Source organism: Drosophila miranda, chromosome XR (genome assembly GCF_003369915.1).
Source record: "Drosophila miranda strain MSH22 chromosome XR, D.miranda_PacBio2.1, whole genome shotgun sequence".
Taxonomy (NCBI): domain Eukaryota; kingdom Metazoa; phylum Arthropoda; class Insecta; order Diptera; family Drosophilidae; genus Drosophila; species Drosophila miranda.
In genome coordinates this window covers 33,993,977-34,015,047 of record NC_046674.1, presented here as the reverse complement: position 1 = coordinate 34,015,047, position 21,071 = coordinate 33,993,977, and the positions used below count along the sequence as shown (strand labels likewise).

Here is a 21,071-nt window from a genome sequence, read left to right as displayed (position 1 = left end):
GCGTCGCAGGCCGCGTTTGTCTTCCTTCCTCCCTTTTTGGCGGCTCCGCCTCCTGGTCCTTCATCCCGCTGGGCTCACCCTGGCACGGAGGCGCGGGCTCCCCAGTTACCGGTCGACCCGCATCGGACGCTGCTGCGTCGGCTTCTGCTGTGACCTCTGCTGCTGCATCGACTTCTGCTCATCGGCTCCTCTACCACAGCTTCCGCTCGCCTGCCTCCCGCAGTGCCGGCCCCGACGCCCACGTGATGTGAATGGTTTGCTGATGCCATAGCATCCGCTCCCTGACCGCCGTATGAACGCTCTGCGAAACGAACGGCCCGCACACCGCTCTCTCGGGCCCCTGCCATTGTGGCTGTGGCTCCGGCTCTCGCTCCTCCTGCCGGCTGCTGCTGCGTTGGCTGCTGTGGTTCTGGCCTCTGCTGTTCTGGCTGCTGCTGCGCCGACTGTGGCTACTGCTGTGGCGGCTACTGCTGAGCAGTCTGCTTCCACGGTGGTTGCGGCGTCGGTGGGCGCTGTGCCGGCCCATTGTCAGTCAGTTCCGTCAATGCCTTCACCCGTGTGAGCGTCAGCGGCGGCGGCAGTGCTTCCTCTTGGCCTGTCTCCTGCGCCTCGCTTGCCTCCGCCACTGCTCGGCGGGCCTCGGCATCTGCGTGGCGTCGCAGGACTGCTCGGGCTTCTTGCATTACGGCCTCCATCCGCCGGGCCACCTCTCTTGTCCTCTGCTCCTCCATCCGTTGACGCTCTTCTTCGTGACAGCAATGTTCTTCCTCGCGTCGCTGGCGGGACTCCTGGCGGCGCTGCCGTCGGGCTTTCAGCCGGGCCTCTGCCTCTGCCTGCCGTCCTCGCCGATAGTCCATCCGCTTGAGTTACTCCTTGCCTTCCTTTGTTGCCCATGCTCTGGAGGGTGGAACTTGCTCCCGAGAAGGGGCTTCCGGGACGTCGCACAGTGGCGATTTCCGCGTTTCAGCTAGCTAAATTAATAACTTCTGAACAAAAAAAAATATCTTCATGAAAAAAACTGCATTTTAAAGAAAAATCTTTCAAAATATAGTCTGCTTAAGTAAATTATGCTACTGTGTCTAAAAGCTTCACAATAATGGGTTAAAGTTGAACTTTGTTGCCGATGCATATTTTGCTATGTAAAATGCTCTATTTTTATTTATTTTATTTTTTTTATCGATAAAGTACTTTTAATGCTGGTTTTTACTATAATATACTATTTTTTATTTATTTATCAACTTAACCTAATTTAAATAAATTTAAAACAAGGAAAAAATTTTTTTTATTTTGAAAAATTGTTGTTTTTTTTATTTCTGTAAAATAATCCTCTACTTCCTGTTTAGTGGGAGGAATATCTAATAAACTTATCATTTCTGAAGAATAACTGCTTGCCCATTTAATTTGTGATCTCACATATCTAATGGATGAAATATATGGATGCTGCAAACATGTTGAAAAGGTTTTGGTTTTCCTTAATTCGTGATGTCTTGCACGTATTCATATTCCTGTTTTTGTAATCTTTGTTTCTCGTTTCCTGGGCTTCCTCTGACATCTTTCTAATTGGTGGGCTCTGATGTTCAATTAAAATTTGACCATGTGCCAGAATTTTATGAAGCGTGGGAGTTAGCTTCTTTTCAGGATATTTTTCCAGTATCAGCTCTGCAGTCTTCGAGGCATATTCACCAAACACCTTAGCTTTTGATGTCATTATCCACCCCATTTATTTCTGCAGTAATTTCGTTTTTCTGGTCTGATGAGCTCGTGAGGTAGCTCGTGAGGTAGCTCAAAGGGGGCCTAGCCGAGGCCACCGGACGGGTCGCGGGTTGCGGGTAGCGAACGGCCCACCTCGGTAGGTCAGCTGCGAATAAGCGGGAATCCCTCACGGGAGAGTACCGAAATAAGCAGTCCCGGACAGCCAGCGGGTGTTAGCTAGGTAGCAGCACTGACGATGCGCTTGTGGTGCCGCCTCAATAAGTAGCTCACACACTACCATCCATACACGATACCTACCCACATCCCAACCCCCACACCCACCTCACACCGGGCCGGACTAAGTGTGTTACTCGACCCGTGCCGAGAGTCAGCCTGGCTGGGGGCCGGTATAAAAACTAGCCCAGTCGCTAACGGAGGGCTCAGGGACTTGGCAGCCCCCTGCTCTAATGATGCCTTACCCGGGCAACGTAGATCTCTGCCCGGGATGACCTTTCCCCTTCTCTGCATCTCGTGGGAACAAGATGTACAACAACAAAAATAAAAACCAAAAAAACAAATGAGTGTGGTGCTCCCCAAATGCCAACCGGGAGCAATCCCAAGCACGGAAAGGCAGCGGCCCAAAGGCCTGGCCCAACCGGCTCTACAGCATGGAATACCTGTAAGGTGGAAGGGTACCTCAACACATAGGTCACTCATCTATACTAAATAAAAACAACATGGTCCCAGCAAGAACGGACTATCAAGTTCCAAGGGAGCACACGGAGACTCCATTCAGCACAATCATCCCTCATAGAGACGAATGGCTCGAGGGACTCCCCGGCCCAGACGGGGCCATAAGCATCTTCACGGATGGCTCAAAGCTGGATGGCAGGTTTGGAGGAGGAATCTACTCTGAACAGCTAAACATAAGGCAATCTTTCAGGCTTCCGGATCACTGTAGCGTCTTCCAAGCGGAAGTTACAGCAATCAGGGAGGCTCTGTACTGCCTTCACACGGTTACCACCACGGCAACCAATCTAAACATCTACAGTGATAGCCAAGCTGCGATCAGATCACTTAACGCGATCTCCTCGAGCTCGGCTACTATGGCGAAGTGCCGCAGATCTCTTCACGAGATGGCTCAGCAATTTGCTATCAGACTTATATGGGTCCCGGGCCACAGGGACATCGAGGGCAACTGCATAGCGGACGAGCTGGCCAGATCTGGTACTACGACTCCCCTTCTCCAAGATAAGGAGGATATCTGCAAGCTCATCATAAAAGAGCAGTACATGCGACTAACAGACAACAAGTGGCAAATAGGGCCACGTTGTCGCACAGCTCGGCAAACATGGCCGATCATAGATAAGAAGCGCACCGCAGAGCTCTGCAAACTAGGCAGGGAAAGGTGCAGCGCAGTCATAGGTTCCCTCACAGGACACTGGCTAGTGGGCACCCACGCAAGCAGTCTGGGTGCCCCATACAATGATTTCTGCCGCAGCTGCAGAGACGAGGACGAGGAGGAGACAGTGGAACACCTGATCTGTTCCTGTCCAGCTCTCAGCAGAAGGAGGCTGCATCACTTGGGCTCCGCCTTTCTGAACGACATCTCGGAGATGTCCACGCTATGTCCCAGAAAGATCGCAAACTTTATAAGAGCATCTGGATGCGACAACTGTTGAAATGAAATCTCACTGCAGGGAGGGAATGATCCCAAGCGGTATCACAACGGGCCGAAACCGGCCTATGTGTGCCGGGCTCCGAGCGAGCTTGGCAGCCGCCTCTACCTAACCTAACCTAATTTCGTTTTTCTCAAGTAATGTCCGAGATGAGTTGCCATCGTTTGTGTTTCCAAATCCTTGTTTAGGGCAGTCCACCTTTATTAATAGTTTGTCTACGAATTTTTCTTGAATAATATTGTTCCTAGTCTTTTGTATTTCCTTCGCTGGCGTGCTGTTGTCAAAAGATTCTCCCCCTCGCGGAATGGTATATGAAAATTTTAAAATGAACTCCATATATCTAATTCTTGCATGCAAAACCTGGTCAAAAAGACAGTTAAAGGTAGAAATACTAGCGTGCATATTCATTCATAACCAACAACATAATAGAGGTAGCGCGAAATGAAAAATAATTCTAATAATGAGTGTACCTGAGCATATGGATTCATTTTGTACCTAACTTTTGAGCAGTTTTTCAACTTTGTCTGGACTGTACAAAAATATATCCCTACATTTTTCCGAGATTTTTTTGTATATGTTCATTGAACTATTTATTACCTAAGTCTAAAAGCCCTTTCTGCGCTTCGGAGCCGTTTGGCATCTATACCGATTTACCTGTCACAAACTCGCACGAAAAACGGTCAAAATATGATTTTGTATGGGATTTAAGAGCTGTGATAGCCGGAAAATGGAAAATTATTGTATTTATTGTATCCAAAGCGCTAGAAAAAACTCAGACTTTTGCCACCTCTTTTCGTCGAAATCGCCACTGTGTATCGATGGCTCTGCCACCAGCTCCGCTGAATGCTCTGGCTACGCGCGCGTCGACGTGGGCTCCTGTAGCGCTGGCTGCTGGCGACTCTGCTTCGACTCCCATCCAGACTGCGCTGCCTGCAGCGTCGTACTTGGCTTGGGCTGCGTTTGCGTCGGCGTTGTTCTGCGGCGTGCGTTGCTGCGTCGGCTGCTGCGCCTACTCCGTCGCTGGCTGGGGCGGCTCTTATGCCGGCCGCTGCGGTGATGGCTTCTCTGCATTCCCAGCACCCTCTCGTACCCTCTCCCGCAGGTAGCGCTCCACCGATCGGATGACCATTCCTAACAACGCCGCGTCCCGCCTCGCCTCCTGACCCTGCCTCTTCTCCAACGCCACCCGTGCCTCCAGGTTTTCCCGCGACAGTACTGGCTGTATCGACACCAGCACCACGTCGCTGTCATCGGAGTCCTCCGTCCCGCATCCCCCAGCCGACATCTGTATTGTCCGCGTGCTCTTTGGTGTTCCCGGTGACGACTACGTGTCTCGGGTGGCCGGCTCTGGGGTCCCATATGTTGACGCCATGATTTCCAGCTCCGGCGACTCGCTCCTTCGAGTCCACAGCACATCACGCAAGGGCTCCTCCCGTTGCTGGCGGTGGCCCTCCTGCACGCCGGCTGCTTGCTCCTCAAGAAATCTCGGCAGCATCGGTTGGTTCTGCTGCCTCCAAATGATCGATGGCACCATTTTCTGAAGCTGCCATGCCTTCGTTGCACTTCTCGCCGTTCCGCCGTACGGTACTTGTGCTCTCCATCGCTGCTCCCGCTCTATTGCCCGGTCCCGTTATCCCGCTCTTTTCCTTGGTCGTTTCGCCGCGCTACTCTTTCATGGCCGGTACGTTTCTTTTCGCGTCGGCTATGGTTGGGCCTTATTTCCCCATACCCACCCTTTTTTATATTTCTAGTATATAAAATTCTCTTGTCACAAGCTTTTTTGCTAAATTCCGCCGAAATGGCTAGATTTTGTGTGCTTATCGGTTAGGTGTGACATCGTCCAACATCTATTTTTTATCCCGATCAGACCACTCTTTGGGTACCTATGTCCTTTTTTTGGGAGGTCTTTGTTGCCAAACTCCTCCGAAATGGCTCTACCGATTTTCGTGAAATTTTGAGTGTTCACGCCCACGAGTGCTACGTCATAAAGTGACACAAAAATTAGTGTCATAATGCCCTAAATTTCTAAAAATTTACAAAGTGCATCAAGAATCAATAAAAGTACAGCTTAAAAAAAGTTCAGTTTATTGTGTTATCTCGTTTGTTATCGCATTTTACATTTTTTCGGCACAATGATCTTCTAATTCGTTGGTCATTGATCTTCGAACAAAGTGCACGCATAACGGAAGCTTCGTTTGGCCGTTTGGCCGTCAATGCGTAAGAACGTTCTGGAGTGGTCGGCTGGCCTTCCGTGCCAACCAGCCAAAATTCATAAGCACAACGCTCTGATTCCGGAAAAGATCACCGTCCCCGATGGCAGGTTTGATCACATACATCTAGACATTGTTGTGATGCCCTTGGTTGACGGATACAGATATTGTCTGACAATGATTGACCGTTTTTCCTGCTGGCCGGAGGCTGTGCCGCTGAAGGATATGACTCCAGAGACCATATGTGAAGCAATATCGTCGCGATGGATATCGCGTTTTGGATGCCCATTGACTATTACAACCGATCAAGGTACTCAATTCGAGTCTGCACTCTTTAAGTCTCTGGCGAATATGCTGGGAAGCCAGTCAAATGGCATGATCGAGCGTTGGCACAGGTCCATGAAAGCCTCCTTGATGTGCCAACCGGATAAACCATGGATCAAGCTGCTTCCAACCGTCATTGGGCCTCCGCACGTGCTTCAAGGAGGACATTAAGGCATCAGCAGCAGAGATGCTATATGGGTGTACGTTACGTCTTCCCAACGAATACTTTTACGAAGTGGATGTGCCGTCGGAACCACTCGACTTTGCAGGCCAGCTCAGGAGAAGAATGCAGGTGGTGAAGCCAAATCCAGCTTCGCATCATATCAAGCGCAAACTCTTCCTGCTTAAGAGTCTTTGTCCTTTTTTCTCATGTCTTTGTCCGGACTGATGCTGTAAAAAAACCCTTGGAGCCGCCGTACACAGGACCATACCCGATTATATCCAAGTCATCAGACCGGGTGTTCACTATCCGCATTAATGGAAAAGAGACAGCTATTTCAAACGACAGGCTCAAGCCAGCTTTTATGGCGTATTCCGAGACCAGCTCTTCTGACGATCAGCTATCAAATGTCCCATTACGGACATATGAGAAGAAAAGACAAAACGAGGGAATCTTCTCCCATGGATATATCCCGGAAACCTGGCTTCACACCAAAGTCGTCTTCATCCCCAAGGCAGGCAAGCCCTTGCACACTGCCCCAAAAGATTTCAGACCCATAAGTCTATCGTCCGTCCTTCTGAAGACGATGGAACGGCTTTTGGGGATGCATCTCACGGTAAATATTCCGCCTAGTCTATTCTCAGACTCCCAGCATGCCTATCGGAAAGGAAGATCCACCGAAACGGCCCTACACACGATCACATCGATCATAGAAGCGTCCCTCAACTGTAAGGAGTACACCCTGGTAGCCTTCCTTGACATAGAAGGCGCCTTTAATAACATTCTCCCGACCGCCATCACGGGTGCACTGACGGACCTGGGGGTTGACTCCCGGACGGTGAGCCTGATCGATCAGATGCTACAATGCAGGACGGTTGAGGCATCACTGGGGACGTCAACGTCCACCAGATTTGTCAGTAGAGGCACCCCGCAGGTCGGAGTCCTCTCGCCCCTCCTATGGAACGTGGCAGTGAACGATCTGCTGCGGGAGATAGAGGGGGATGGCTGCCGCGTGGTGGCGTATGCGGACGATGTTGCTATAGCATTCTCGGGTAAATTCCCGCAGACGCTGTGTGAGTGCCTGACAAGCACTCTCATGAAGATGTCAAAATGGGCAGACAAATGCGGTCTAGGCGTCAACCCGTCTAAAACGGAACTGGTGCTCTTCACTAGGAAGTACAAAGTTCCGGCACTGATTCCCCCAAGACTATGTGGGGAAGCGCTAATCTTCAGCAACAACGCCAAGTATCTTGGTCTAATCCTCGACAGAAAGCTCGATTGGAAATTGAGCATAGAGGATAGAGTAAAGAAGGCAACAGTAGCCCTCTATACTTGCAGGAAAGCCATCGGACTAAGATGGGGAATGACCCCCTATATAGTTCGGTGGCTTTACACCACCATCATACGACCGATCATGCTCTATGGAGCTGTAGTATGGTGGCCAGCCTTAGACAAAAGGACATGCCTCAATAAACTCAGCAGAGTTCAACGCATGGCAGAGCTATGCATAACTGGCGGGCTACGCACTACTCCAGGGGAAGCCCTGGATACTGTGCTGGACCTCCTCCCCATAGATCTCATGGGAAAGAAAGTGGCAACACTTTCCGCACTCAGAATGAGAGAAGCCAGACTGTGGAAAGCGTCCGCGGTTGGGCACTCGGGAATCCTGACGAGACACCCGCAATTACCAGAGAGGACAGATTATTGTGTCCCTAGTGATCACCTCTCGACGCCTTTCCAGGTATCAATCCCACTTAGGGAGGAGTGGGAGATGGGCGAACCAGGACCCGCAAATGCGGTTCACTTCTACACTGATGGCTCAAAGTTAGACGGCCGCGTGGGAGCCGGAGTCTACTGCAGCGAGCTGAACATCAGTCATTGCTTCAGGCTCCCGGACCACTGCAGTGTGTTCCAAGCGGAGGTTGTAGCCATCAAGGAGGCCATTTCCATCGTCTCCAAACTACTTCTAGACACGCACTTAGTGTGCGTTTTCTCGGACAGCCAAGCAGCTATTAAAGCTCTAGGCTCAATATCGTCGAACTCAGCGACTGTAAATGACTGCCGCAGGTCTCTGCACGAGATCGCAGATCAGTTAGACCTTTTCCTTATATGGGTCCCAGGCCACAGGGACATCGAGGGGAACGACGCCGCCGACGAGCTAGCAAGGCAGGGTACTACAATTCCTCTCCTTATGGAGAGGAAGCAGGTAGCGATGCCTCTGGCTACGTGCAGGCTCCTCACGCACGAATTGTTCGAGCAAAATGCCAATAGGAGATGGCAGCAAACCGTTTCCTGTAAAATCTCAAGATTGATATGGCCATATCGATCGAAGAAGCGCTCAGCCGAGCTGTATAGGCTCAGCAGAGCACAGTGCTCTGCAGTTACTCGAGCCATTACGGGACACTGGCAGATCGGCACTCATGCCTCTAGACTGTCAATCCCTCATAACGACTTCTGCAGGAGTTGTCGCGACGAGGAAGAGGAGGAATCGGTCCCCCACTTCTTCTGCCACTGCCCGGCCCTTGTAAATCGTCGTCTTCGTATTCTCGGGGCCGCTTTCCTCACAGACATTTCGGACCTGTCCGAAATCAAACCGGGCACCTTGTCCAGATTCATCCAAGCCTCCGGATGGGACTGCCCTTAATTTGCAACAGCCTGTTTCCGCGCCCATGCGGCACCACAACGGACCTTCTACAGGTCCAAGTGAGCTTGGGAGGGTTTCATCACTCCCCCAGGCTACCGCCTGAACCTAACCTAACCTATATGGGTCCCGGGCCACAGGGACATCGAGGGCAACTGCATAGCGGACGAGCTGGCCAGATCTGGTACTACGACCCCCCTTCTCCAAGATAAGGAGGATATCTGCAAGCTCATCATAAAAGAGCAGTACATGCGACTAACAGACAACAAGTGGCAAATAGGGCCACGTTGTCGCACAGCTCGGCAAACATGGCCAATCATAGATAAGAAGCGCACCGCAGAGCTCTGCAAACTAGGCAGGGAAAGGTGCAGCGCAGTCATAGGTTCCCTCACAGGACACTGGCTAGTGGGCACCCACGCAAGTAGTCTGGGTGCCCCATACAATGATTTCTGCCGCAGCTGCAGAGACGAGGACGAGGAGGAGACAGTGGAACACCTGATCTGTTCCTGTCCAGCTCTCAGCAGAAGGAGGCTGCATCACTTGGGCTCCGCCTTTCTGAACGACATCTCGGAGATGTCCACGCTATGTCCCAGAAAGATCGCAAACTTTATAAGAGCATCTGGATGCGACAACTGTTGACATGAAATCTCACTGCAGGGAGGGTATCCCAAGCGGTATCACAACGGGCCGAAACCGGCCTATGTGTGCCGGGCTCCGAGCGAGCTTGGCAGCCGCCTCTACCTAACCTAACCTAATTTCGTTTTTCTCAAGTAATGTCCGAGATGAGTTGCCATCGTTTGTGTTTCCAAATCCTTGTTTAGGGCAGTCCACCTTTATTAATAGTTTGTCTACGAATTTTTCTTGAATAATATTGTTCCTAGTCTTTTGTATTTCCTTCGCTGGCGTGCTGTTGTCAAAAGATTCTCCCCCTCGCGGAATGGTATATGAAAATTTTAAAATGAACTCCATATATCTAATTCTTGCATGCAAAACCTGGTCAAAAAGACAGTTAAAGGTAGAAATACTAGCGTGCATATTCATTCATAACCAACAACATAATAGAGGTAGCGCGAAATGAAAAATAATTCTAATAATGAGTGTACCTGAGCATATGGATTCATTTTGTACCTAACTTTTGAGCAGTTTTTCAACTTTGTCTGGACTTTACAAAAATATATCCCTACATTTTTCCGAGATTTTTTTGTATATGTTCATTGAACTATTTATTACCTAAGTCTAAAAGCCCTTTCTGCGCTTCGGAGCCGTTTGGCATCTATACCGATTTACCTGTCACAAACTCGCACGAAAAACGGTCAAAATATGATTTTGTATGGGATTTAAGAGCTGTGATAGCCGGAAAATGGAAAATTATTGTATTTATTGTATCCAAAGCGCTAGAAAAAACTCAGACTTTTGCCACCTCTTTTCGTCGAAATCGCCACTGTGTATCGACGGCTCTGCCACCAGCTCCGCTGAATGCTCTGGCTACGCGCGCGTCGACGTGGGCTCCTGTAGCGCTGGCTGCTGGCGACTCTGCTTCGGCTCCCATCCAGACTGCGCTGCCTGCAGCGTCGTACTTGGCTTGGGCTGCGTTTGCGTCGGCGTTGTTCTGCGGCGTGCGTTGCTGCGTCGGCTGCTGCGCCTACTCCGTCGCTGGCTGGGGCGGCTCTTATGCCGGCCGCTGCGGTGATGGCTTCTCTGCATTCCCAGCACCCTCTCGTACCCTCTCCCGCAGGTAGCGCTCCACCGATCGGATGACCATTCCTAACAACGCCGCGTCCCGCCTCGCCTCCTGACCCTGCCTCTTCTCCAACGCCACCCGTGCCTCCAGGTTTTCCCGCGACAGTACTGGCTGTATCGACACCAGCACCACGTCGCTGTCATCGGAGTCCTCCGTCCCGCATCCCCCAGCCGACATCTGTATTGTCCGCGTGCTCTGTGGTGTTCCCGGTGACGACTACGTGTCTCGGGTGGCCGGCTCTGGGGTCCCATATGTTGACGCCATGATTTCCAGCTCCGGCGACTCGCTCCTTCGAGTCCACAGCACATCACGCAAGGGCTCCTCCCGTTGCTGGCGGTGGCCCTCCTGCACGCCGGCTGCTTGCTCCTCAAGAAATCTCGGCAGCATCGGTTGGTTCTGCTGCCTCCAAATGATCGATGGCACCATTTTCTGAAGCTGCCATGCCTTCGTTGCACTTCTCGCCGTTCCGCCGTACGGTACTTGTGCTCTCCATCGCTGCTCCCGCTCTATTGCCCGGTCCCGTTATCCCGCTCTTTTCCTTGGTCGTTTCGCCGCGCTACTCTTTCATGGCCGGTACGTTTCTTTTCGCGTCGGCTATGGTTGGGCCTTATTTCCCCATACCCACCCTTTTTTATATTTCTAGTATATAAAATTCTCTTGTCACAAGCTTTTTTGCTAAATTCCGCCGAAATGGCTAGATTTTGTGTGCTTATCGGTTAGGTGTGACATCGTCCAACATCTATTTTTTATCCCGATCAGACCACTCTTTGGGTACCTATGTCCTTTTTTTGGGAGGTCTTTGTTGCCAAACTCCTCCGAAATGGCTCTACCGATTTTCGTGAAATTTTGAGTGTTCACGCCCACGAGTGCTACGTCATAAAGTGACACAAAAATTAGTGTCATAATGCCCTAAATTTCTAAAAATTTACAAAGTGCATCAAGAATCAATAAAAGTACAGCTTAAAAAAAGTTCAGTTTATTGTGTTATCTCGTTTGTTATCGCATTTTACATTTTTTCGGCACAATGATCTTCTAATTCGTTGGTCATTGATCTTCGAACAAAGTGCACGCATAACGGAAGCTTCGTTTGGCCGTTTGGCCGTCAATGCGTAAGAACGTTCTGGAGTGGTCGGCTGGCCTTCCGTGCCAACCAGCCAAAATTCATAAACACAACGCTCTGATTCCGGAAAAGATCACCGTCCCCGATGGCAGGTTTGATCACATACATCTAGACATTGTTGTGATGCCCTTGGTTGACGGATACAGATATTGTCTGACAATGATTGACCGTTTTTCCTGCTGGCCGGAGGCTGTGCCGCTGAAGGATATGACTCCAGAGACCATATGTGAAGCAATATCGTCGCGATGGATATCGCGTTTTGGATGCCCATTGACTATTACAACCGATCAAGGTACTCAATTCGAGTCTGCACTCTTTAAGTCTCTGGCGAATATGCTGGGAAGCCAGTCAAATGGCATGATCGAGCGTTGGCACAGGTCCATGAAAGCCTCCTTGATGTGCCAACCGGATATACCATGGATCAAGCTGCTTCCAACCGTCATTGGGCCTCCGCACGTGCTTCAAGGAGGACATTAAGGCATCAGCAGCAGAGATGCTATATGGGTGTACGTTACGTCTTCCCAACGAATACTTTTACGAAGTGGATGTGCCGTCGGAACCACTCGACTTTGCAGGCCAGTTCAGGAGAAGAATGCAGGTGGTGAAGCCAAATCCAGCTTCGCATCACATCAAGCGCAAACTCTTCCTGCTTAAGGATATTCACAATTGTTCTCATGTCTTTGTCCGGACTGATGCTGTAAAAAAACCCTTGGAGCCGCCGTACACAGGACCATACCCGATTATATCCAAGTCATCAGACCGGGTGTTCACTATCCGCATTAATGGAAAAGAGACAGCTATTTCAAACGACAGGCTCAAGCCAGCTTTTATGGCGTATTCCGAGACCAGCTCTTCTGACGATCAGCTATCAAATGTCCCATTACGGACATATGAGAAGAAAAGACAAAACGAGGGAATCTTCTCCCATGGATATATCCCGGAAACCTGGCTTCACACCAAAGTCGTCTTCATCCCCAAGGCAGGCAAGCCCTCGCACACTGCCCCCAAAGATTTCAGACCCATAAGTCTATCGTCCTTCCTTCTGAAGACGATGGAACGGCTTTTGGGGATGCATCTCACGGTAAATATTCCGCCTAGTCTATTCTCAGACTCCCAGCATGCCTATCGGAAAGGAAGATCCACCGAAACGGCCCTACACACGATCACATCGATCATAGAAGCGTCCCTCAACTGTAAGGAGTACACCCTGGTAGCCTTCCTCGACATAGAAGGCGCCTTTAATAACATCCTCCCGACCGCCATCACGGGTGCACTGACGGACCTGGCGGTTGACTCCCGGACGGTGAGCCTGATCGATCAGATGCTACAATGCAGGACGGTTGAGGCATCACTGGGGACGTCAACGTCCACCAGATTTGTCAGTAGAGGCACCCCGCAGGGCGGAGTCCTCTCGCCCCTCCTATGGAACGTGGCAGTGAACGAACTGCTGCGGGAGATAGAGGGGGGTGGCTGCCGCATGGTGGCGTATGCGGATGATGTTGCTATAGCATTCTCGGGTAAATTCCCGCAGACGCTGTGTGAGTGCCTGACAAGCACTCTCATGAAAATGTCGAAATGGGCAGACAAATGCGGTCTAGGCGTCAACCCGTCTAAAACGGAACTGGTGCTCTTCACTAGGAAGTACAAAGTTCCGGCACTGATTCCCCCAAGACTATGTGGGGAAGCGCTAATCTTCAGCAACAACGCCAAGTATCTTGGTCTAATCCTCGACAGAAAGCTCGATTGGAAATTGAGCATAGAGGATAGAGTAAAGAAGGCAACAGTAGCCCTCTATACTTGCAGGAAAGCCATCGGACTAAGATGGGGAATGACCCCCTATATAGTTCGGTGGCTTTACACCACCATCATACGACCGATCATGCTCTATGGAGCTGTAGTATGGTGGCCAGCCTTAGACAAGAGGACATGCCTCAATAAACTCAGCAGAGTTCAACGCATGGCAGAGCTATGCATAACTGGCGGGCTACGCACTACTCCAGGTGAAGCCCTGGATACTGTGCTGGACCTCCTCCCCATAGATCTCATGGGAAAGAAAGTGGCAACACTTTCCGCACTCAGAATGAGAGAAGCCAGACTGTGGAAAGCGTCCGCGGTTGGGCACTCGGGAATCCTGACGAGACACCCGCAATTACCAGAGAGGACAGATTATTGTGTCCCTAGTGATCACCTCTCGACGCCTTTCCAGGTATCAATCCCACTTAGGGAGGAGTGGGAGATGGGCGAACCAGGACCCGCAAATGCGGTTCACTTCTACACTGATGGCTCAAAGTTAGACGGCCGCGTGGGAGCCGGAGTCTACTGCAGCGAGCTGAACATCAGTCATTGCTTCAGGCTCCCGGACCACTGCAGTGTGTTCCAAGCGGAGGTTGTAGCCATCAAGGAGGCCATTTCCATCGTCTCCAAACTACTTCTAGACACGCACTTAGTGTGCGTTTTCTCGGACAGCCAAGCAGCTATTAAAGCTCTAGGCTCAATATCGTCGAACTCAGCGACTGTAAATGACTGCCGCAGGTCTCTGCACGAAATCGCAGATCAGTTAGACCTTTTCCTTATATGGGTCCCAGGCCACAGGGACATCGAGGGGAACGACGCCGCCGACGAGCTAGCAGGGCAGGGTACTACAATTCCTCTCCTTATGGAGAGGGAGCAGGTAGCGATGCATCTGGCTACGTGCAGGCTCCTCACGCACGAATTGTTCGAGCAAAATGCCATTAGGAGATGGCAGCAAACCGTTTCCTGTAAAATCTCAAGATTGATATGGCCATATCGATCGAAGAAGCGCTCAGCCGAGCTGTATAGGCTCAGCAGAGCACAGTGCTCTGCAGTTACTCGAGCCATTACGGGACACTGGCAGATCGGCACTCATGCCTCTAGACTGTCAATCCCTCATAACGACTTCTGCAGGAGTTGTCGCGACGAGGAAGAGGAGGAATCGGTCCCCCACTTCTTCTGCCACTGCCCGGCCCTTGGAAATCGTCGTCTTCGTATTCTCGGGGCCGCTTTCCTCACAGACATTTCGGACCTGTCCGAAATCAAACCGGGGACCTTGTCCAGATTCATCCAAGCCTCCGGATGGGACTGCCCTTAATTTGCAACAGCCTGTTTCTCCACGGTTTTTAGGCACTGGGAAGGGGCACACGCCCATGCGGCACCACAACGGACCTTCTACAGGTCCAAGTGAGCTTGGGAGGGTTTCATCACTCCCCCAGGCTACCGCCTGAACCTAACCTAACCTATATGGGTCCCGGGCCACAGGGACATCGAGGGCAACTGCATAGCGGACGAGCTGGCCAGATCTGGTACTACGACCCCCCTTCTCCAAGATAAGGAGGATATCTGCAAGCTCATCATAAAAGAGCAGTACATGCGACTAACAGACAACAAGTGGCAAATAGGGCCACGTTGTCGCACAGCTCGGCAAACATGGCCGATCATAGATAAGAAGCGCACCGCAGAGCTCTGCAAACTAGGCAGGGAAAGGTGCAGCGCAGTCATAGGTTCCCTCACAGGACACTGGCTAGTGGGCACCCACGCAAGCAGTCTGGGTGCCCCATACAATGATTTCTGCCGCAGCTGCAGAGACGAGGACGAGGAGGAGACAGTGGAACACCTGATCTGTTCCTGTCCAGCTCTCAGCAGAAGGAGGCTGCATCACTTGGGCTCCGCCTTTCTGAACGACATCTCGGAGATGTCCACGCTATGTCCCAGAAAGATCGCAAACTTTATAAGAGCATCTGGATGCGACAACTGTTGACATGAAATCTCACTGCAGGGAGGGTATCCCAAGCGGTATCACAACGGGCCGAAACCGGCCTATGTGTGCCGGGCTCCGAGCGAGCTTGGCAGCCGCCTCTACCTAACCTAACCTAATTTCGTTTTTCTCAAGTAATGTCCGAGATGAGTTGCCATCGTTTGTGTTTCCAAATCCTTGTTTAGGGCAGTCCACCTTTATTAATAGTTTGTCTACGAATTTTTGAATTCTTGAATAATATTGTTCCTAGTCTTTTGTATTTCCTTCGCTGGCGTGCTGTTGTCAAAAGATTCTCCCCCTCGCGGAATGGTATATGAAAATTTTAAAATGAACTCCATATATCTAATTCTTGCATGCAAAACCTAGTCAAAAAGACAGTTAAAGGTAGAAATACTAGCGTGCATATTCATTCATAACCAACAACATAATAGAGGTAGCGCGAAATGAAAAATAATTCTAATAATGAGTGTACCTGAGCATATGGATTCATTTTGTAACTAACTTTACAAAAATATATCCCTACATTTTTCCGAGATTTTTTTGTGTATGTTCATTGAACTATTTATTACCTAAGTCTAAAAGCCCTTTCTGCGCTTCGGAGCCGTTTGGCATCTATACCGATTTACCTGTCACAAACTCGCACGAAAAACGGTCAAAATATGATTTTGTATGGGATTTAAGAGCTGTGATAGCCGGAAAATGGAAAATTATTGTATTTATTGTATCCAAAGCGCTAGAAAAAACTCAGACTTTTGCCACCTCTTTTCGTCGAAATCGCCACTGTGTATCGACGGCTCTGCCACCAGCTCCGCTGAATGCTCTGGCTATGCGCGCGTCGACGTGGGCTCCTGTAGCGCTGGCTGCTGGCGACTCTGCTTCGGCTCCCATCCAGACTGCGCTGCCTGCAGCGTCGTACTTGGCTTGGGCTGCGTTTGCGTCGGCGTTGTTCTGCGGCGTGCGTTGCTGCGTCGGCTGCTGCGCCTACTCCGTCGCTGGCTGGGGCGGCTCTTATGCCGGCCGCTGCGGTGATGGCTTCTCTGCATTCCCAGCACCCTCTCGTACCCTCTCCCGCAGGTAGCGCTCCACCGATCGGATGACCATTCCTAACAACGCCGCGTCCCGCCTCGCCTCCTGACCCTGCCTCTTCTCCAACGCCACCCGTGCCTCCAGGTTTTCCCGCGACAGTACTGGCTGTATCGACACCAGCACCACGTCGCTGTCATCGGAGTCCTCCGTCCCGCATCCCCCAGCCGACATCTGTATTGTCCGCATGCTCTGCGGTGTTCCCGGTGACGACTACGTGTCTCGGGTGGCCGGCTCTGGGGTCCCAAATGTTGATGCCTTGATTTCCAGCTCCGGCGACTCGCTCCTTCGAGTCCACAGCACATCACGCAAGGGCTCCTCCCGTTGCTGGCGGTGGCCCTCCTGCACGCCGGCTGCTTGCTCCTCAAGAAATCTCGGCAGCATCGGTTGGTTCTGCTGCCTCCAAATGATCGATGGCACCATTTTCTGAAGCTGCCATGCCTTCGTTGCACTTCTCGCCGTTCCGCCGTACGGTACTTGTGCTCTCCATTCGCTGCTCCCGCTCTATTGCCCGGTCCCGTTATCCCGCTCTTTTCCTTGGTCGTTTCGCCGCGCTACTCTTTCATGGCCGGTACGTTTCTTTTCGCGTCGGCTATGGTTGGGCCTTATTTCCCCATACCCACCCTTTTTTATATTTCTAGTATATAAAATTCTCTTGGCTAGATTTTGTGTGGTTATCGGTTAGGTGTGACATCGTCCAACATCTATTTTTTATCCCGATCAGACCACTCTTTGGGTACCTATGTCCTTTTTTTGGGAGGTCTTTGTTGCCAAACTCCTCCGAAATGGCTCTACCGATTTTCGTGAAATTTTGAGTGTTCACGCCCACGAGTGCTACGTCATAAAGTGACACAAAAATTAGTGCATCAAGAATCAATAAAAGTACAGCTTAAAAAAAGGTCCCTTTATTGTGTTATCTCGTTTGTTATCGCATTTTACATTTTTCGGCACAATGATCTTCTAATTCGTTGTTCATTGATCTTCGAACAAAGTGCACGCATAACGAAAGCTTCTTGTGAATACAGGATTGTTACTGGGTTTCGGGAAAATTCGAAGTTGTTGCTTTTAACAACACTGTTAATGTGTGTGTGTAGGAAGTTGGGTTGCATACGGTACATAAACCGTCTACAGTTTGGTCGTCGCACCTAGAACTTGAACCAGTTGGACTGCGGAGTGGCCGGTGCGCAAGGGAGGGTCTGAAGACACGGCGACAGCCTCTGATGATTGCGATGGAGGATGAGTGACAGGCAGTTCTGGTACTGTTTCTGATACTGACTTTATTGATAAAATTGACTCTTATTTATAGGTAACAAAAGGTACTAAAGTGCTGAGTCTGTAAAAATATTTGTGTGTGTATTATGGATAATTTTAGTGTCTGGTGGGCAATTGCGACATTGCGATGGTCAGCAATTTCACCGCTGTCTCGCCCTCTGCGGAGAGAGTGCATTGTCAGCAGAACTCACTGCAGTGGCTAGTGTGTTGTCGTGAGGTATTATATTACATGTTAAATAGAACACTGTGTCACGGTGTCACTGTGTTATGCCGACGGGTATTATTAATAATGCATATTTCTGCAACTGATCATTCTCCCGGCCGTTGAAACGGTGTTCAACCATCGTTCAAGTCGACGGCAAATCGGCGTGCAAGGGGGATAGGGGGTGATGAAACGGCTGGATCGGGATTTGATGGCCTTGGTTTCCATAGTTGTAAAATGTAGGCAATGATCAATAGAATTGATACTGCTAGGGCTGCACGGTGGTGAGATGGTGTGGCAGCTCGTGATGATTGATGGCTGATAGTTGCTGGCGTAGATCATCAAGTTCTTGAAGATAGTCTGATATCTGATTCTTCAGTTGCCATATTGGTGGCGAGGGTGATGTCTTCGGTGGGCTCACGTTACCTAACCGAGTGTATGTCGACTTTATTTCGCTGATTGTGGTGCTGAAGGTGCTGATGCAGTGCATCCAGGGGACATGGAGAGTAGACCAGTTCCTTCCAGTGTTATGGTTGACGGAACTCCGTTGCATACTGCTTGAAGTTTAGTTGTGGAATGCGCTGCGAAGATCCATTTATTTGGATGCTGAGTTTTTAGCCACACCATGTCAGCCATTGTGTGTGTTACCTGACACCGTGTATCTGTTTTATTGTTAAACAATTGAAACTCACAGCGATTGTCCACATTGAAGATCGTCTGATGGTCAAAGCAGATGAACTCCTCGTTGTGTACTTTAAGACAACGTCGGAATTCCTCTTGGGTAGTGCCCATGAACTGGTCTCGGTGGATATTCACAGTTACTATGGTGGTTTTGAGGTCAAATAGACTCCAGCTTGTTGAATCCCAAAACGGAATTGGTATGATGCTGAAGGCTTCGAGCTGAACTGTTAAGACCAGAGGTAGCGTCACCTTGAAGAAGACGTGTTTTGCAGTCGGGGTTCCTTCGGCTCGCATGATTCTGTATAGTTGAATCACTTCTTTCGTTGTGACCGGCAGCATTTGCTCTTGTGGCAAATGATCCCGTATCTGGTCTAGTTGGTCTCTTAGTTGCTCGGCAGACACCAGCGTGAGGCTTATTCTCCGATGATGAATAGCGATTAGGACATCAGATATGTCGGACTGAATTCGTTGGAGACTTGTTGTGAACAGGGTTAATTGTGATATTTTCCTAAGTGCGCTTGAGTCAGATGATCGCTGCGATATGACCCTCTTTCTCGGTTGAGAGTAGCCATATGCTGTTCCAAATTTTTTTGGCGATTATCAGTTGATACTTTGTTCTTTCTGACTACGTTTATTGTCGCGTCGACAATTGATGTTTGGTTTTGGAGTAGATGTAGTAGAAAGTCTTCATTGGTTTTCACTTTCTCAATTACTTGAGTCATCTCCTCAGCGTATTTTGCGTCGAGAACACGAAAAAGACTGCTTGTTGCATTTATTATGATATCCAGCGGCGATCTGCGTTTTCGAGAGTTCCTTCCTGTTTGTAGCTCGTTATACACATGTTGAAAGTGTTGAACTATGGAGTTACATGCCGGAATATTTTTTAGTTCAGGGCACATGTATCGTAACTCGGACATTCCAGCAGACATTAGTTGCATATCCTTCCAATATGGGTCCAAGTCATAGTATACGATCATGATCCACTCAGAAGTTGCTCTTCTTGATGTTCCAAGCTTCTCATAGAATATTCCAATGCGACCCATTGGCCATATCATTACTGGAAGGTTTTGACAGATTTGTCGCTGCTGAACTATATCTGGAATAATGTCTTCGGACAGTACTAATTCTGAGGTTGGGTCTGAGGTGGATTTGGAGCAGCATCAACACGTTCCTTACATATTAAATGGAGAGCTGTACAGCATTGAAAGCCAGATCGGAGATAATGTGGTGGTCAAGTGCTGTAATTGTCCGCCGGGTCGGGTTTATCGCGGCAGCGTGCGTTCCACGGGAAACTTTCATATGCACATCAAGCGTCGGCACGCATCTTTGTTGGGCAAATTGCACGAAATGAAGGTGGCTGCCCTGGAGGAACGCCGTGATCGCATTATGAAGTATCGGGGAAATGAGAAACCCCGTAGAAAGAGAGCTTCAACATCGTCGTGCAAGCCTATAACAAGAGGACCTGCTGCGGCGGCGTCTGCGCCGGCTGCACCTGCTATAGCGTCTTCTGCGCCGACGGCAAACAAAACACACGAGCTGAAAATTAAAACGGTGTTCCAGCGCCACCAGCAAGAGCATAGCGAACAGAAGGAGGAGACGAGCACAAAAACACCCTCTCCTTCCGTGAGCGGCTATTCGCCCTTAGATCACAACCAAAATCACGTGAACCTGGACGCGTCGAAGATGCCCAACTGTACAGATAATTCGAAAAACATTGGGTTAATAATCCAACATGTTCGCACCCTTCCAAATCTCCACCCCAGCACGGTGGAGACCCTGATGGCCAACTAAAGCCAACTTACTCCCGTGGCTGCTGTGCCGCAGGTCTTGCCCTTGCGCCACGACGTTAAGGAGGAGCAACCAAGCAATTCACCATCGCCCATCCGTACGGAACAGCCGGTAGCCATTGATCTGACCACAGCTTCTATGGCATCCTCGCAAAGCGACGGCATATCCAGCTTATCCAGCAAATCGTATTCCCTGGAAGATGTTCAAATGGCTCCCTCAGTGGCACATTACATGGATGGACCACCTAGAGATATTCTGCAGCGACTTGAACGCACAATGACCGATATAAGCCAGGAGCTGCGCTCCCGCAACCAAATTGAGCACAACCGTTTACTCCTGGATGCCGCCAAATTCAAGTTTTTGAATCCGGACTTCCAATTTCAGCCCACTTTTTAGGAGTTCGTTCCCCAGGAACGAAACCAACTATGAATTTATGTATTATATACATATATAATATCTATACCAACTGAATAAACAACATTCCCTCCATTATCTTCCTTAACCAAAACTAATAATCCTTAAGGTACGTTTGCAATGCAATTGCTTGCAATTCTTGGAGGTATTCCGTAGACCATTGTTTTCAGAATGACTGCTTTAGGCGCGATACCAATTCCCAGCGCTTTACCAATGTTTTTCCTTGATGATCAACATTGACGTCAGGTGGTTTTGTCAATGGTTCACCAAGTGTCCTGGGGTGAGTGCTGTT

General features: G+C 49.9%; 2 protein-coding genes across 2 annotated transcripts; both read left to right on the top strand.

The window, feature by feature from the left end:
• Positions 1 to 19,663: 19,663 nt before the first annotated feature.
• Positions 19,664 to 20,854, top strand: LOC117186626 (protein stand still-like). The gene has a single exon (XM_033387637.1). It carries the CDS (start codon positions 19,682 to 19,684, stop codon positions 20,366 to 20,368), a length of 687 nt encoding a protein of 228 aa, XP_033243528.1. The 5' UTR covers positions 19,664 to 19,681; the 3' UTR covers positions 20,369 to 20,854.
• On the top strand, positions 20,375 to 20,854 carry LOC117186627 (protein stand still-like). The gene has a single exon (XM_033387638.1). The coding sequence runs from the start codon at positions 20,504 to 20,506 to the stop codon at positions 20,759 to 20,761; it is 258 nt and encodes an 85-aa protein (XP_033243529.1). The 5' UTR covers positions 20,375 to 20,503; the 3' UTR covers positions 20,762 to 20,854.
• Positions 20,855 to 21,071: the final 217 nt, after the last annotated feature.